The 20,239-nt window shown below is 33.2% G+C and overlaps 1 protein-coding gene across 4 annotated transcripts in view; it reads right to left on the bottom strand.

Annotated features, from left to right (window-relative positions):
• LOC150110338 (macrophage mannose receptor 1-like) overlaps positions 1 to 20,239 on the bottom strand; it is an 80,885-nt gene that overhangs the window by 21,176 nt on the left and 39,470 nt on the right. For all 4 annotated transcript variants that reach the window (XM_090398985.1, XM_090398969.1, XM_090398978.1 and 1 more), the window contains exon 8: positions 19,894 to 20,040. In XM_090398985.1, the coding sequence (XP_090255111.1) occupies positions 19,894 to 20,040 (147 nt within the window). The remainder of the gene's footprint in view (positions 1 to 19,893; positions 20,041 to 20,239) is intronic.

Raw genomic sequence — 20,239 nt, 5'->3', positions numbered from 1 at the left:
GTCCTCAACATTCAGAATCCAAAGTGAAAAATTTAGGGCTAGGAAATTATTGCTAGTTCCTTTTCGAGATATAAATGCATACGATAATTTCTTCTTATTAATAAAATTTGCAGTTAGTTTCTTATGTTTGCCAGGCATTAAAATATTCAACTGAAGAACTATTATATATGCGAAATTCAGTTCATATCTATCTCATTCGTTTTAAATGATTGTTAATGAGACCAGTTGAAAAGCGATTCTGATTATCCCATATTTGTAGTTTTATATAATATTGCTTCGATTAAATAATGCATTCCTGAGAACATTATTCGGAACTCTTTTTTTTTTGGAATGTATAATTTTAAGAATATGTTTCTCAAGGTATTTGAATTTTTAACAATCTATGAGAAGAAAAAAAAATTGAAAATATGCCATGGGACTCGATGGTAGTCTTAACTCCATAACATACAAAGACGTCTTGACAGATCTTTTGTTTATGGCACCAAAATTGATTTTGAATTTTGATTTCACATATAAATACAACAGAATATAGACGCTAGACAATCTTGTGCCTATTTCCTTTCAGCCGAGAAAAGTTGCCAACAGCCTGTATCAGCTATTCCGTTTGCGTTTGCACAAATTCATCATTATTTTTCAAATAATAATGAATTTTATCCAGCAAATCACTCGCGCCCAAAACTCGCCCGAAAATTTGGCAGAAAAACGACTGCTTTTTGATTTTTAATTGGTACGTTAACGGGGGGTTAACCAAAGAACTAGTTAATGACATTGAGACTTCGAGGAATTTTTATCTTTCAACTAAGTAGTTAACAATAAACACACAACTTAGGCCAATGATTTCTGACTTCAGCTTGCTATCTTTTCGAAACGTCTTATTCAATGGTATGTTTATTAACTACCAAATTGTAATTACTTTTTAGTTATAAACGCAAGAAATTTACAGACACAAATACAGTGGAACCTCGGTTGTCGAACGCCTCTGTTCTCGAACAATTCGGTTCCCGAACATATTTTCCGAACAAAAAACACGCCCCGGTTTCCGAAAGCATTTCGGTTCCCGAATAGGCAAATAGCAACCGCGTGCTGAGCTGTAAGTTGCGAAAGCGTCAGTTACGCGACAGCCTTCGTTCAGTACAGACACCTGCTCGAATTAAGCTGGTATCTGATTCTCTTTTCTTTTTTGTTTTTCATAAATTATTATTAATTAAGCCACCGTGGGGCCACAGAAGTATAGTGATAGCAGCAAAGCGAAAAGAAAAATTGTTAGAACCATGATAGAGATGAAAAAAAAAATCATATCCAAACATGAAAATGGAGTTTTCGTGTCTTGGATCTTGCTATGCATTTCTGTATGGCGAAATTAACGATGTGTACAATACTCAAAAATAAAGAGGCGATCAATTTTCGTCTATATTTTATCTATTTATTGTCTTTATTCTTTTTATGTAAGATTTTATGCATTTTAATTATGTTTGTATACGATCTTATGCATGAAGTACTGTTGTAAAGGTTTAAATAAACAATCATCTGGGGGTATGAGAACGGATTAATCCATTTTACATTAATTCTCATAGGAAAATGATTTCAGTTTTCGAACAATTCGGGAACGAATTAAGTTCGAAAAACCGAGGTTCCACAGTACCATTATTAGCAGTAGATTGCGTAGTGCGTGAAGGTAGATTATGTACTGTATTAATGGTAGGTAGATGATATTGCGTGGATAGTGGGTTGCGCAGTATATGGGTAGAGTGATGTCATGATTGGTGGAATGTTTCTTCGCGATAAGTTTTACATCTTATTATTATCCTGCATATGTTAGATAATAACAACAACAATAAAAATCTTTTTCAAGGAAGAATTGTTTTACTAAGTTTAAATGCCAAATGAACATTTCAATGTTCTTTGTTATAACTACAAAGTAGCTTCATGCGTATAAGTGCATGAAAGAAAATTTATAATTAGAAAGTAATTTCGAAACTTATATTTAATAAGTAAAAAAAAACGAAAGCCTGTTGACTTCAGTTTCTGCCATTTTCTCTTGAGTAGACACTAGCAGACGATCAGATATGCTGATGCGTCAATTACCAATAAACAAAATTGGGATAATGCATTTTCTTAAAATTTACTATATCAGTTAAGGTACCATCTAAATCTTTAAAAATGAGTTTAACAATGGCAGTTGGAAAAGATCTGAAGAGTCTGTCTTCCATGTTTTATATATTTTTGCTTTGATTATGTATAGCATTTACCTCAGAGCAAATGCGACGCTTTTTGTAATGAACAAGTGTGAAATATATGTTATAAATATAAAATAAAAGTTTATATGTTTTAAAATAACATTTTAATAATGATATAATAGTTATTGTCGTATTTTTTTTTTTTAGTTCTCGTGTTTATATTATCATTTGTTCAGAATTTGTATAATCAGAAGGATAAATGAAGTGTTTAGTATGGTCAGAGAAGTCAGTAATATGATGAGCAAAATCTGTAAAATGGGGTAATTCATTTAGTAATTGGAGCCACTTGTATTTTACAAATTGTTATTGGCTAACTATGAAAAAAACATGTTGTTAAATTATGAAGATAGAAGCTCATCTGATCAGTTTAAAAATGAATAAGCACCATCTCAATTAGCTACTTATAATGAATTACTACTTTTAATTACAAACACGATGCCTATTTAATACTGTTGAGTTAAACGAAACTCAACCAAATATCATAGAATCTGGGACATAGAGCCAAAAATAGTTCCTTCTTCTGTATCACCTGAATTATCTACTTCTTGTCAAATTGTATAAAGTATGATGCAAGATATTGAATATGCTGTCACATTACCTGGAACTGTAGTTCCGCCTTTGACAGCACTTCTCATCAAGTTGTGATAGTAGAATAGTGTTGGTACTTCTTCATTCCGCATTTTTGGAATACATCCAGAGTGCCTGTTGCTGTTGCGTCAAGCTGGCATTAAGAAAATGATCAGTAACTTTAAATGCAAGGTAAGAATGGTGATCGGACGTCGATTCACGAGTCAATTCGTTATTCTTGTTTCAACATCAGTGTAAGTCTGCTGCGAATTCTGCACAAACAAGAGTAACCAAAAACCTTGTATGAAATTACATGAGAATATCAGACATGAATCTTCGTGTTACCATATATTTTATCAGGACATGAAAATAGAGTTCACGAAGATGAGCCAAGAGATGGAGTATATGCGAAATGAAATTAAAAGAATTAGAGAAATACATGGAAGTGTTAAAAAGAGTGGAACAAAAGATGATCACATGTGAAAGATGTAACGAATGGGTCGAGAGGTGGATCTCTCTGGAGATTCCATTATTAAAGGTGTGGTGAATGACAAGGTGCATACGTTTTGTTCTTCTGTCGGTATAATGTGATTGAAACATTGGACATGAGGAATAATAGAGCAAATATGTTGGTGGTTGCTGTAAGGACAATAGTTTGGATGAAAACAAGGGAAATGGCAGATTGGATATTTGCAGGATATTATGGAGAGGAACAGATAACATTGCGGAAGGAAAAGTGGTTTGTGTCTTGCCAATGTATGATAGTGGTGAAATAAGGCGGCGAGCAAATATTACGAATGATATGTTAGCGCATTTCCTGAGGAGAAAAGAGTGGAATTTGTGAATGTGTGAGATGAATATGAGGGACGAATGGAACTATATAAGATGGGCTGCATTTAAATGATTTTGGTGTGAGTCCGCTAGAAAGAGAGATTGTTGTTGGAAGGAGAGGTAATGATTGTAAGGAATATATCCGAATTAGTGCGAGGTCATATGAAGGAGAAAGAAAGGAGGGTAGGGAGGGTTCTAATTTGAATATCATGAGTGAAGTAAATGAGAGGGTGGAAGCTCAAAACTAACGGGAAAAACGGAGAGAATCGGAGTGTTCGTAGACACACTGTATGAAACAGGTTCATGCTGGATTTAGAACTAAATGCGCAAGTAAGTAAAAGAAAAAATCGAGATTGCCTGGGATGGCGGGTAGAGTTTGGGTGCGAGGAAAGTTGTAAAATGGGTGGTAATATATAGGAGGGGACTGGAGAAAGTATTTAAAAGGGGTATTGGAGCAGTCGTTTTCATAGGACATGTAGAACCAGAAATTATTGCTGTTCAACGAAATTATTGTATTGATTGAGTTCATTCTCCCAAACATTGATGGCATGAACAAGACATTGTTTGCTGAGGATGACATTCTGACAGGAATAGAGATGGACGGATATGATATTCTTTGAAGACAGACAGGGAAGAAAGCGAGTAGTACTGTTGATGGTAGCAAATGAGTTATGTCCATCTAAGATGGATTTCCAGAGTGGGAATCCATCTTAGCTGGGCACAACTCATTTGTGGCTGCAGTTTTGAGGCAGCATGGTGTGAAGTAGAGGTGAACATGAAGAAATATTTAGTCGGGTGTTTATAGACCTGCTAACGTGGAGGGTAATGAGAATGAAATATATAGGCAATTTAGCTTGGTTAGCAAGAAAAGTGTGATCATTATGGGGAAATTTAATCACGGTAATGTAGACCTGAATCAAGAGACTGAATGTGGGGACAAAGACTATGAATTGTTAGATTCTTTTGAGATATAATTACCCTAGGAAGTACTTAACAGAGAGTACTTGAGGATCGAGGACAGTGGTTTTGATAGTCTCAACAGATTATGTTATTAAATGGGGGATCAATTCTTCCACCAGTTGGTAACAATAACCAAAGACCATGTGGTGATCACTTGTTGGGTGGCCAGTAAGGCTAGTAATAAAGAAAACCTCAGGAAACAACTTCGGTAATAGCTTGGAAATCAATCAGGAATTGGATGGAAGGAATATCAATTCTGCTTGGGCGCTACTCAAGAACTACTTAGTAAAAGCAATATCACAATGCATTCCAAAGCTCAGGAGGGTAAATAGAGAATAACTGTAGAAGAAGGGACTTTATTATTGAAGAAACATAGGATGAGTGGTTATAAGAACCATTTGTATAAGCATTTCAAAGAGCAGAAGGGGGAAAGATGACAAACTTTATAAGGGTAGCAAAACCACAGTCAGAGCAGCAGTTATCTAATGCATTTACAAAACATTTACTGAAATTGAGCTGCAAGAGTTTCGTAATAAACCAACAACTCCAGTAACAGCTAGTCATCAGGAGGAAGCTATACCTAACTTTGGAATTCAATTCAGCAAGCATCAAGCTAACGATATACCTCAGAATGTTTTGACAGAAGTGCAGTGTAAAATGAAGTAAGGGACGTTGGAACTTATGAACTCCATAAATGACCGTATAAGACTACCACCATTTAAAAGGTTTAGAACAATCTAAGCTAAAACGGCTCCTCTAAATACTGTGATGAAAACCATTACAACTAAAAGTAAAAGGAAACAAATCAGCTCCTATATACCACTGGCTATATTATTACAGTGAAGCTTGGCAAACAACAAGAGCAAAAGCCGAGGATGAAACAATCTGCTCCATGGAAAATACAGTTGGAATGAAAGGTCAACTCACTTAGAGCTGTACTGAGAAACTTAAAGAGTTTTAAAGAAGGTCGGTTGAAAAATAATAGCATCAAAACAAAAGGATGAACACATAATTTGGCCAACGAAACAATTACTGAAATTCCGAAGAGTTAAAACAAAGAATTATAGCGACTGCACAGAAAATTAAAAGATAGGACGCAAGAATTAACGAATACCTTCAAAATATTCAACGGAATCAACGTCAATTCTTTCAGATTCTCCAGAGAAATTCAAATGCAAAAAATCATTCTCCAGAAAAACAAGAAACACTCAAAATTTAGAAGTCAATCTGGGATAATCCCATTGAACATAATAAAGATGAAATGATATGAAATAGAAATATAACAAATACAAATGCAAAATATCATTATCACTAAAGAAATGGGCAGTGCATAAGTTAGATATTAAAAAAAAACTGGAGTCCACATAGCAAAGAAGAACTACGTGGATTTTAGTTAAAGCACCTAACCACTCTGCATTATCGAATGATAGAACAATTTAATTATTTGTTGCAGTCAGGCTCAGTAGAAGATTGGATGATTTCTGGGCGCACTTTTGTCTTCACGAATGATAAGGTTTCGGACACAAGTAAATAGCGTCGAATAACATGCCTATCAACTATGCTTAAGCTTTTCTCTGCAATCATAGCAAAATCCATATACCAGTACTTATCAGATAATCAGATTTATCTGTTTCTCAACAAAATTCAAAAAGACGAAAAACTAACTTAAATATGGCATGGATGGACTATAAGAAAGCATTCGATTCCCTCCCACACTCCTGGATTACTTGGAATTAGCAAAGAAGACACGTCCATTTCTGGTTTCTGCTATGAAATATCAGAAACCAGAAATGGACGTGTCTTTTTTTTCATAGTCATTTCATAGTCAATAATGATCGATTCGGAGATATTAGCATTAAAATTGAAATTTTCCAAGGTGATTTCTTGTCAGCAATGCCCTTCAACATTTCTTTCATATATTTTGTCTATGATTCTGAAGAAAATAAATCTTGGATATAAAATTCCTAAATGTTCTATTAAAATTTTCCATCTCTTATATATGGAGAACTTGAAGTTATATGGAAAATCGACTGTTTACTGAACACAATTTGTATTACTCAGGACATCAAATTGGAATTTGGTTCTATATATATATATATCTATATCTATATATATATATATATATATATATATATATATATATATATATATATATATATATATATATACATATGCATATGCATATATATATATGCATATGCATATATATATATAGAGTCCGTATATATATATATATATATATATATATATATATAGAGAGAGAGAGAGAGAGAGAGAGAGAGAGAGAGAGAGAGTCCATATATATATATATATATATATATATATTCCTGGTATATATATATATATATATATACCAGGAATATTAGAAGCCTGTGATATTCTTCACTCGAAAGTTAAACAAGCATCAGAATACACCAAAGGAGGTAGAATTAGTCTGTAAACAAAACAAAATGGAATAAACACAATTAGGGCAATGAATTCTTGGGCTATATCAATGATCTGATACACAGCTGGCATAATAGATTAGACAAAATTAGACCTGCACAAATTTGACTGCAACACTAGAAAATAAATGACTTTGTATCATGCATTCCATCCACGACGTGATATTGACTGGTTGTACCTACCAAGGAGAATAGGTGGACGTGGTATGCTGCAAGTGAGACAGAGTGTGGAAGAAAAAGAAATTAGTTTAAAAAGTTATATCGACAATAGCTGCGTGTAAATGCTTCAAGCAATTACACAAGAGTGCCCTCTAAAAATAATAGGAAATAAATCCGATTACGAAAAGTAACTGCAAAATAGCAAATTCTATCAGATCAAGAATAGGTATTACAAACTATTATATCAAAGCAAAAAATTTTAATTAAGTGACCCCATATGATCTACAAAAACCGGCGTTAACAGTCCATATTTTCGGACGCTATCAGACAGATTATTCTTAGAATTATCAGCAGAATCTGAATTTCTCTGTAACACCAGTCAAATTGCTGTTTGAAGGATATTTTGTTTTTATTGTATATCAATTATGTGAATAAAGTAATAATAATAATAATAATAATAATAATAATAATAATAATAATAATTTTTTTTTAAACATTTTATTATGTCTCAGTATAAATTACATACAATAATAATATTTACAATATTTACAATGAGGTTTATACAGAATTTTTGAATTTAGAATATAATAATAATAATAATAATAATAATAATAATAATAATAATAATAATAATTTTTTTTTTTTTTTTTTTTTTTTTTTATAAACGACTTATTTATTTTTACAATGAAAATGATAAGGTTTACTATCACACAGAGTATCTGCACCCACACAATGAAAAACATATTATCTTTTCTGTACAGTACGAAAATTCGATATACAAAATGCAGAGTACATTTTATAAATATGAATATACATTTTTTTAAACTAGCTAAATATGGATTGTCACCAATGTGCACACTGTTCACGATACAATGCAGTAATGCAACATACACACACAATTCAATAATAATAATAATAATTTTTTTTTTTTTTACATTTTATTATGTCTCAGTATAAGTTACATACAATAGTAATATTTACAGTATTTACAATAAGGATTTTACAGAATTTTTTTTTTTTTTTTTTTTTTTTTTTTTTATGTCTCAGATGAATTGCATACATAGTTGCTGTAGTAATTATATGTATATAATATTTATAACGCATTACAAGTGTGTATAACAGATACTTGCAAGTTAGTAATTTTCTTCCTCGAAGCTTAGCAGAGCTTATCTGAGGAAGATAATAGATGACAGAGGGTGGTGGTTTCATGGTTGTGTTCCTATAGTGGTCAGAAGCCAGGTGTTAATTTTACTATTTGTTGGTACATGCTTGAAAGACTTTGACTGCTATTACAGTTTAACTTTTTTTTTTTTTTGTGCAAATAGGGTTGGATTTAGACATGGTGTGTTTGTTTCTTTGTGTTCTTGTAGTGATAGTTTTTTGAGAGGGGGGGTTGTCGTAGGTTTGTGTGTGTGTGTATGTGCGGTGGGGGAGAGAGAAACAGGAATTGCTCTAATTTTCATTCTCGCTATAATATTTATATAGTGCCTGTTTCAGCTCTCTGTATGTTCCTAGGTTTCTGTTGTCGAACGGCAGTTTGTTTATCATGTCAGGTACGTAGAAGTTTCGGGTGGCTTTGCCGTTCTGATTGTTGTACTTATATGTTATGTAGTTTATATGTTATGTACTTCTTGTACTTAGTAGTTATTGTACTTATTGTACTTAGTAGTTATTGTACTTATTGTACTTAGTAGTTATTGTACTTATTGTACTTAGTAGTTATTGTACTTATATGTTATGTTATGTAGTTAATAATAATAATAATAATAATACTTTTTATTGATTTCTGAAATATTTACGCAATTACAATAATCGTCTTCAGTGACATTCGAGCTTGTATTTTTTACAAAATTCAGCACTAAGTACTGCATATGTGATTAATTTTCTACATTTCATTTCAATTAAAATTTTTATAATCGTACTTTTTTGCAATAATATTTACAACACCTGTTCTTCTAATATTAATAATGAAGATTACACAGAATGTTTGAATAAACGGTTGAGAAGAATTGTGAAAGAAAAGCTTGGTGAAGAACAAGCTGGATTCAGGCCAAATAGAGGCTGTCAGGATCAGTTCTTCACTTTACGACAAATAGTTGAGAAAGCATGGGAATATAACAAAGATCTGTATTTAAGTTTTGTCGATTTGGAAAAGGCATATGACAAGGTGCCAAGAGAGAAGCTATTCAATATGCTGCAGTTATATAATATACTGCAGTGTCAATGGGGCATTATATCAAGCAATACTGTCTTTATTTGAGTTGTAAGTCAGCAGTTAGAATTGCAGGAAGTACAGGAAGATGGCTTAATGTTAAATCTGGTGTGAGACAAGGATGTACATTATCCCCTCTGTTATTCATTATCTATACGGATCACATTATGAAGGAAGGTGGTATTAAACATGGTATCAAAATTGGAGATGTTAATGTCAGCTCTTTGTTTTATGCAGATGATGTTATATTTCTAAATAAATCTGCTACAAGTCTGCAAGATTCTCTAACTAAATTCAATAACTGTTGTAATAGATATGGTATGAAGGTCAGCAATAAAAAGACAAAGACAATGAAAATAGGCAGAATCATTGAAAATGTCAACTGTGTTGTGAATGGAGAACCTGTGGAACAAGTAAAACATTTCAGTTACTTAGGCACGATTTTTACTGAAGATGGTAAATTAAATATAGAAATAGACAACAGAATCAGAAAAGCTGGTATGGTGGGAAGTCAATTGAATAAATTCATATGGAATAAGAGAGAAATTAGTCCGAACACTAAATTAGCTGTATACAAAACAGTGTTCAAACCAGTTTTAACTTATGGATCTGAGAGCTGGGTCAGAAGTAAAACACTTGACCAAAGACTAGAGACCGCATATATGATAGTCCTGAGAAAGATTATAGGCGTGAACAGATGGCATCAATTGCAATATCATATTAAAAACGAGGATATTAGGAAAGAACTTGACATTGTCAGCATCCAGGAATGCGTTAGCAGAGCTAATCTCAGGCGGTATGGTCACTTAAACAGAATGGGCGAGGAAAGATTAGCAAAACAAGTGTTCTCTGCCAGGTTGGCAGCAAAATGACCCTGAGGAAGACCAATATATAGGTGGATTGATGCGGTACAAAGTGCCTTAGATGATAGAAATATAAGATCTGAAAATGTTGGAGTCTTGACAAGTAACAGACTGATTTGGAGGAAAATTGTAGATAGGAAGGTAGTAATGATGTAATTTTTGTCATATAGTACTATCATATCCTGTACACTCCTTGAGGGTACATGGCAGGAATTTGGTGATGATGATGATGATGATGATGATAATAATAATAATAATAATAATAATAATGTCTCAGATAAATTACATACATATGATTATTACAAATGATTATTACAGACATTTTTGCATGTTTACATATTATATATAAAGTAACAATTTTTCTATTTTCATCGTACAGTGTATTTACATATTTACAATTAATGCATATTACATTTGATGCTCTCTACATTATACTGTATGCAGTTTAAGGCACATTATTTCTTTTCAATATTTTTTTCATTGGGTAAAAATTCACATACTTTTTTTTACTATCCGTATCTTCATTATTATTATACACCGTACTGACGGTTTTGTTACATAATTTGCAGTTCTTTGATTATGAGGTTTACCGGAAGAGTGAGGCATTTTTAATTCCACCTACTTCGAAGCTTGGGGTAGTTGTTATGAAGAGAGTGAAATTAGCCTTCACTATTTATGTTGTTATTACGTTTTATGGATTGCATGTAGGCATTGGATGCTGGTGATTTGTGATGTGTATATTAGTGTTAATGGTATATTAACTTTGTTGGTATATTTTCTAGAGTTCGTGGTAGTGGTATGGGTGGCACTTCTGACAAGATCAATATCAAGATAAGATAAGGAATCGTGACGTCATTGGCTGATAAGATCATTGACGTCTTTGATTGTGATTCTGTGCATGATGTCATCAGTGTGGAATGTTTGAAATTTCCCTTTGGGGAGCATGTGTCATTAACGTCACGTTGTTTGTTTTTGTTCGTGTATGGAAGTGTGCATGATGGTTAGAGATAAGATAGGTGTTTGTTATGATCAGTGACGTCATTGAATTAAAGTGGAAAAGAACGTTATTGTAGTGAGGAGGTGTGACATCCTGTGTTTCGTGGGTGGCATATTTGTGTGTGTGTGTGCGTCTTGTTTTTGTTTGTTTTCAGTGATGACTTATGGGTAATGGTTTTAGTATGGAATTGTGGGTGATGGTCAGAGATAAGATAGAGTATGGAATGTTTGGAATTTCGCTAGGGAGACATATCTGTCATTGACTGACCGTAGTGTGTTTTGGTTTGCATATGGTATTCTGGGTAATTGTTCGCGTGTGGCATTGCGGGTGATAGTTAGAGATAAGATAGACAATGGAATGTTTGGAATTTCCCTGGATTAAACACAAGGAAATTCACAGGAATTTCCCTGTGTCTGAATTAAAAAGACACACAGTGATTAAAAAGACACACAATGTGATGTTACTGAAGATGGGTCCCCCCCAGGGGACCCATCTTCAGTGACATCACATTGTGTGTTTGGGTTTGAGTATGGTATTGTGGGTGATGGTTAGAGAATGGTATTGTGGGTGATGGTTAGAGATAAGATAGAGTATGGAATGCTTGAAGTTTCCCTGGGGGACATATGTATCAGTGAGTATGTATCACGCTTTGTCTTTGATTCGAGTGATGTTTATAGTATGGAATTTTCGCAGATATTTGCTCATGTGTTGGGGTGTTTGGTTCGATTGTGGAAGAGTGGGGAAATATTTGTCTATGGGTGATAGCACGATTTTCCGATATAAGTGTGTGGTATTTTGTTACTGTTATTGACTATAGGAATTTTTAGTTTAGAGTCACACACACACACACACACACACACACACACACACACACACACACACACACACACACACACACACACACACACACACACACACACACACACACACACACACACACACACACACACACACACACACACACAAAGACGATTTGCGGGGATTAACACTCATTAACACAACTGAGTGAATAACACTCAGTTAGAAATTCTAAGCTGAATAAATATTCTTAAATAGGGAGAACACATCAATGATACCTTAATTGTTCATTTCATTTTGCAAATACACATTTATTTGACTGAAATATTATTTACAAGTATATTCACAATGAAACTTTGAACATATTACTAATTACTAATTACCTAGAAATATTTCACAAGATTTCTCTCTCTTGATATTTTCCTGAAGAAAGAAAAATTCCAAAGGGTTTTGGGTTCACTCATTTTTTTAGTTTACTAGATATACAAAACAGCAAAACACAGACACATACATAAAGCCTGAAATAAGGAATTGATGTAAATAACCTGAAAATGCAGTGGACTCTTGTTCCTTAGCACAAAATCTTTGTTTATGTTTCCAATAACAATTACAAGAATTGCAAGGTATTTTTTCACGTTTTGGGCAACCAATATCATTTAAATCAAGAACAGGTCTGCCTATTATCCAGTTAATGTTTTGATTTTTCTTTTCCTTTGGCAGACTATATTCGATATTTGCGTGTTGATTCTATTATCCAACCTAGAGTTTGTCTAGAGTTAATGAACCATTGTCCCATTTAAGTTTATGATTATATTTAATTAACCACGAGGTCTCCTTTTTAACTTTTTCAGGTAACTCTTTCCAACTACATGGCGTTGTTATCAATGCATATCTTACAATAAATTCATCAGAAATACAAATGGTTTTAGGAAATAAACGTGAGCATTCATCCAAAAGAAATTGAGCATCAATAACACCAGTGATATCTGAAACTTCATACTTCTGACATTACTACTTTTGCCAGCACAAATTAATAGTTATTTATTATGATGATCATTTCATTGAATATTAGATCTGGTAGTATACTCTATGTTAACTTTCTGTTACAAAGTTCCAAACATTTATAAATTTACACTATAGTGTTATCTTTAATCATGACTCATATCTACTCTTTTGATCTTTATGTGCAGCCATCTGTAGTGGTAATGACATTTTTTTCTTTCATGTTCACATTTCTAAAATAACGAACTATTTCTTTTGGTTTTTCTATTCTAATCTGTTGGACACATCTAACATATTAACAAAATTGTCACTATTTAATTCATTTTGTACATTATCCATTAAAAAATCCACAAATACATTATTTGCTAGGTTCTTTTCAGGTTTCTGTCCAAAGTGACACCATTGAGTTGAAGTGGACATGCAACACTGTTATCGTGGGTATGCATAACTTCCTGCTTTAAACTTAACAGTGTCTGACAGTAGGGTTTCCATTTTTCTTGAAAACAATATGTGACCTCAAAGTCGACCATTCAAAAATAAAAAAAAATTGTAAAGATAAATAAAATGTTTACCTTCAAATAAATATTTATAATCATGGCAAAGAAGAAATTCATCATTGCATACACAAACTTCTTTTGCTTGCAAAACTGTGGGATGAACTGGTTGTCCTCCACTGGCTATTAAAGCTACAAAGCTGCTTCAATGCTACAACTTCTGTAACTGAAATTTTCTTTTATTTTTTCCCTTTAGCATTAATAAGTTTAACTAAAGGAAATGAGAAAAACAAGGTTTGGAACTCTCTGTTAGCGATTTCTTATTAGAAACTTCTTTTGCCAGCACAAATAAATAGTTATTTTTTTATTATTTCAAATGAATATTAGCTGTGTAGTATTTTGTTAATTTCTATGTTACAAAGTTCAGAACATTTAAAACTTTAGACTATAGTGATATGTTTAGGTGAGTGTAAAACTCAACGTGTCTAATCATGACTCATATCCTCTCTTTTGATGTTTGCATGGTCCTTCTGTGTTCTTATGACACCAACATTTTAATTGAGATAATCAGTTCTGGTTTTCGAGAGTGTGAACGAAATGTTTGCAGATAACTCAAACAATGTCATCAGACAATTTTCTAAAATAATTAATTACAGGATATCAGTTATCTTCACTTTTTTCCATTCCAGGCATTAATTTCACAGTAGTGATTATATATATATATATTTATTTATATTAGGGGGCGCTTCCCCCTGCGCCTACGGTGCTCAAATCCCCGAGTTCCAGGCTGGTAAGCCAAAGAAAAAAAATGTGACATAAAAACGTTTCAAATTTCGGCCTATCTTTATATACATATATATATTTACATTTACTTTTCTTGTATTATGATGTTTTTTGATCTACATTAATGACTACGAAATTAAAAAATTTCATAGTAACCGATTTTTACACATATGGTCTCGTATAGATGTCATTTCGTTCAATAATTAACCAAAATTGCATTAAGGTATAAAGTTATGGATTTATATACCAATTTCTAAACAGAATAACTGAGTAAAATTTTTGCTGCGGAAAACACAACACATATCTTTGTTCATTTAGGTGTAGAAATGCATATTTTATTTTGCTGAAATATTATTTACAAGTATATTTACAGAGAAAAAATCGAAACATGTAATTACTTTAAAATATTTCACAATATTTAATTTACACTCTTAACATTTTCCAATGATTTCAATAAAGTAAATGTTCATTACTCACTGTTTCTTGGTTACATGACATCAAAATAGCTGGTCATGCAAAGGAGTCTTAAAAACGGCCACCATAGGAAGCATAGCTCCATAATTTGATTTGCCGTTAGTCTGGAAACGACACCATGCCTCTGTAATCTTTCCGTGTATTATTTTGTCATCAGATATACACAAGCAGTTTTCATATAATGTTCGTAAAGTCCCAAAATAAAGAATCTTTATCAATTGAATAAAATCTTGAAAGTCTAATTTTATCATTGATGAATTTAGATGGTTAGCGATAATTCTTCCCATGATACGAATAGCTGGTAATTCAATTTCAAAAAATAGTAAATTATTATCAATGTACATTTTTGGTGAAAATTTTTCATGACGAAAGTTTAAAATCATGTGATTGACAGTCAAAAGTTATTTCAAAACTACTATTTCAAAACTAGTTATTTCAACACTACTATTCTACAAACAGATCAAAAAAGACAGAGATGGCAAATAAGCAATTGTGGGTTTTTTAATGGCTAAAGTACAAAACGAATTAAATAGTGACAATTTTGTTACTATATTAGATGTATCAACCGATTAGAATAGAACAACCAAAATAAATTTGCAGGTTTGCAGAAAAATCTTGTGAAATTTCTTGCCACAAACTAACCAAAGACTTTTATTGAAAATCCACTCAGTGAATTATTAATCTTATTTATTCATGCAAAGCCTGAAATATTTTAAGAAATCATGTCAACTCTTGGACACAAAAGGATCGAATGTTAAATTAATAGCCAGAATTTTTAGTGGAGAAGATTTCACATGAAAAGTGTAGGATCAGACTAATGTTCAGTTGAAACAATAATAAATAATTACTTTATTTGTGTTGGATAAAACTACTTAACATAATAAGAATAAATAATATAGAAAACCAATCGAGCCACAGAGTATGATGTCACAAAGGAAGATAAAAATCATATGAACATTAAATACACCATCATGTGAAACATGTCCATGAGTCATCTGCATGAAGGTTACATTTTTAAACAGATGGTTGGTCAGAGTAAATAGTACTATAAGGAAAAACAATCGAGTTGAGTGCATTTTCAGTTACTGAAATTCATTCATCCAGTGCAGCTATCATATTGTGTTGTGGTATTTTGTGTCTGGTAAAGTAAAATAATGGGTGAACCAAAATTTTATTTCTTCAGGAAAATAGCATGAGACAAAACTCTTCACATAGCTCTAAAAGGATGGAAACCTATTATTATTTTAGAAGATATGTACATTGTAATATGGTTATCCAGGACCACTTGGGAAAAGTTATATCAGAAGTGGTCTGAAATAATAGCATGCTACCAAAGAAGAGTTGACTACGAATTGGACGTCCGTGAGTGTTATATTCTGAAATTCCAAGATGGGGAACTAATGCTCGATGACACAGGAGCTGGTGGAAGTAAGTTTTGTCTATTAGTTGTGAAGAAACTGAGATTTCAAAAATGTACGACATTGATAATCATTTAATTGTAGACCTATTTAGTATAGTTTGGTGAGTAGTATGTCATTTTCTAGTATATCAAATGCTTTGAAACAGTTATCAAGTGTATCAAATAGTTAAGTCAAGCAGCATAAGGATGGTGTACTTGTTTTTGTTGAGAGCTTTATTTATTGCGTCGGCAATAAACAAAGCTTCTAATAAAGTGATGGTGCATTTTGTTTTCTAAAAGCCTAGCTGTCACCAATTCCTTAACCACGCCCATCTTTGATTTCCATGAATGCTAGATCCTTCTCTTAACACCCACTATAATATAAAAACTTTCATATACTGTTATAGTGGATAATACTTTGAGAACCTTTTAGGCCTATGTCATATGACACCTGATTGTGCTGCTTGCTAGTGGCCGTATTCCACAAATTCTTAATATATTCTTATTATTTACATTCCTATGGTCCTGAAATAATATTTATATAAAAAATGAAATTATAATTTGCTGCTCCCACAACGTGTGTTATATCTCATCATTTCGGAAGCCAGATGAACGGACTACACAGAGTAGTTCAAGCATGGTCGTATCAAGCTTTTGTGCAATTGTAAAATAATTTCCTTATCATTAATTACGAAAAGAATATCAATATTCTTTTCATCGGTGCAATTACCCTCTCTGTTGTATTCGAAATATTTGTTAAATGTTCCCTTAACGTCAATTACCTATCAAATAAAACTCGAAGATTTCTAAACTTTGACCACTATCTTGTAGATTACGTTCATCTATATAATACACCTTTGTTTATCTCAATACAGCAAACTGCAGACTTTTTACATTTACTAACATTCAATCGATAGCTCTTTTTGCTTCCTTACATTTCCATCTTATATATCATTTGGCAATATTCTGATTATTACAGTGCCTGTATTTGCATCATCATCATTAAAACCATGTATTTCTCTTATCAAATCTTATCAAAAGTAAAGTTAAGACTACAATTTGCTAGCCTCTCAATGTTTCTTTCAACAGTTTTCGGGGAGGTCGATAAACGTGCATTTTTCAGTATTTTGAGTTTGTCTGAATAGGCTTATTAATCGCTTGATCAAATATAATCAAACATAGTAGAATAACAGAGGAATATTGCTTTAATATTCGCTGCGCAAAATTCACTGAATCATGTTTGCGTACTTAACATCCATTGTGTTGTTGTTGTTGTTCTACTGTTTCGATTCACCACTTCTACTTAAAATAGAGATGGCAATGGCCAGGGTATGCCTCCCAATGAATTTGCCCACTATTTGATTATAAACAGAGCGTGAATTCTAACGATTAGATGATGTAGGAGACATATTTTGCAATAATCAATTGCGGGAATTTTGAGAATTATGGGAATTCTTAATATGTGCGAAAATTTAAGACGCTTCTAACCTGTATTAGTCATTATGGCTGTCTGACTGGCAACAACTTGTCAACCACCTAAACAGATTCAGAAACACTCCATATTTAATGTGGAATTCACAGGGAGAATGAATTGTTTGTCGATTATAGAGGCCAATCGTTCTCCACTCGATTCAGTAAGTCAGCAAATATTTAGAAAAGCCACTTTAATTCAACAGTGAAATATATGATTTTAGAAATATCCTCTATTAAAAGGCCTGGTTTCTTTTGCAGACTCTGCATTTTATAGAGGTGTCCAAGTGATAATATGTGTTTCTGTCGTGAGTACGGACTGAATTGTCTAGAAAGTAGCAATCCTTACAGATGACTGCTTCATTGAAGCATGAAAAATGTCACATTTTGCCTGTTTGTTTGAGATGAATGAATTTCATTCTTATTGAAATCACATTGCGTTTAGGTTATAGATATATACGAAAAGCTCATTTCTATATAAATCTCTAATGTCATGGGCACAATGAATTTATTATTAATGACCATAGTCTATCTGCCTATCTTCTTGCCTAAGTCCTCTTGCAAATTATGTCATGATGATGTCGCTATGAGTAAATATGAGTGACTTATTGCCACTTTAACTCATTTTATAAGGCATGTATTCCTCAACTAAACTCAGACACAACCTGTAGGTGGCAAACGCCACAATCCACTTAGACACCATCGTTTAATTAAGGACTGAGCGATATCTTACAGAATAATGTTGCAATGAATTATAAATATACATTTCTTCACCTGCAGTTAAATCTGTATCCATAATGTACGAGGGTTGTTCGATAAGTCCGTGAAAAGTCTAAAAGATGGTGCCACTAGTACGTATCGAGGTTATTTTTAGTTGCTCGCGTTGGAGGATCACGCACATTAAGTTTCAGTCAGATAGATCTATTACTGTGTGTTTAGTTTTCATTTGAATCAACCAAGTACCATGATTTGTGAAAAATGGCTGAGAAAGAATTTCGTGTAGTGATTAAACATTACTTTGTGAAAGGCAAAACGACTCAGGAATTCAAAGCTAAGCTTAGTAAACATTACGGTGAGTCTGCATCTCCCATTAAAAGGGTTTATAAGTGTTTTAGTAACTTTCGGAGTGGCCATACGAGCACAAGTGACGCTGAACGTTCTGGATGCCCTGTTGAGGTCACTAAATTATTGAAAATATCCATTATATGGTGATGGATGATAGAAGAGTGAAGATTCGTGAAATTCCTAAGGCTGTGGGCATCTCAAATCACTTCATACATAATATTTTACATGAACATTTACATATGAGAAAACTATCTGTAAGATGGGTACCGCGCTTGCTCACACTGGATCAAAAGCATCAACGTGTGGACTGTTGCAAGCACAGAATGAAGCTGTTTCAATGGAAATCAGAGGAAGTTTGCGTTGTTTCGTAAGAGTAGACGAAACATGGATTTATCACTACCAGCCTGAGACCAATGAACAGTCAAAGCAGTGGGTTGCAAGCTGGGAATCTGCATCAAAGAAAGCGAAAACCGTCCCCTACCGTCTTCTGGGATGCTCGTGGCCTAATCTTCATACACGTCTTGGAAAAGGACTAAACAATTACCGGAGAGTAGTACGTATTCTTTGCTGGATCGTTTAAGTAATGAAATAAAGGAAATACGCCGCGCTTGGAGAAAAAAGTTATTTTTCACCACGACAACGCACTCCTCATCTTCTGCAATTGTGACAGCAAAATTGTTCTATTCACCCCACGAAGTGTTTTCGCATTCTCTCCCTACTCTTCAGATTTGGCTCAATCGGATTACTGTCTGTTTCCAAACATGAAAAAATGGCTGGCAGGAAAGAGAGTTTCATCAAACGATGAGGTGATTGCAGAAACAACTGCTTATTTTGAAGAGTTGGACAAATCACACTATATCGGACGGGATCAAAAAACGCGATCATCGTTTTGAACTAAGTGTAACAGACCTCAAAGGAGACTATGTTGAAAAATAAAAAATGTGTGTTCCCCCCCCAAAAAAAAATTATGCTTTCTTTATTTTTGACTTATCGAACAAACCTCATACAGAGGATTTAAACTGAAATTTGATAGGATTGACTGATATATATATATCGAAATACAATTATTGATTCAAGTTTTAATTATTAATTTACATTGCATCAAAATGGTTTTCAATTCAAGCCGTATTTGACCTACCTAGAACGGAACATTTCGTTTTCGCATCATCCGAGCTGAATTTATTGTGTTGTTCAACGACGTAACAGTATTTTCCTCCAAAATCAAACCAAGAATATCCAAATGGGCATATGGTGCTTATTTCTGGAGGCAACGTCGCTACAATATCTACGGGACGAAAAATGAAACAATGGCAGTTAACAGAACAGCACTTAAAACTTAGATAAATTGATTGATAAATTACTACTACTGCTGTGTTTGCTTGTTTTATTGAATTGAATTAAACAGCACTATATGCCTTAACATCACGATGATTGGATTGCTTTTGGAAAAGTGACCGCTGTAACCTAACCTTGCAGTGTTAGCT

The sequence above is a fragment of the Typopeltis vanoorti genome, chromosome 1 (assembly GCF_054136105.1).
Source record: "Typopeltis vanoorti isolate ZY-2024b chromosome 1, IOZ_Tvanoo_1.0, whole genome shotgun sequence".
Lineage (NCBI taxonomy): Eukaryota > Metazoa > Arthropoda > Arachnida > Uropygi > Thelyphonidae > Typopeltis > Typopeltis vanoorti.
Note: the sequence above shows the minus strand (reverse complement) of the source record. Positions and strands in the feature narration are given on the sequence as shown.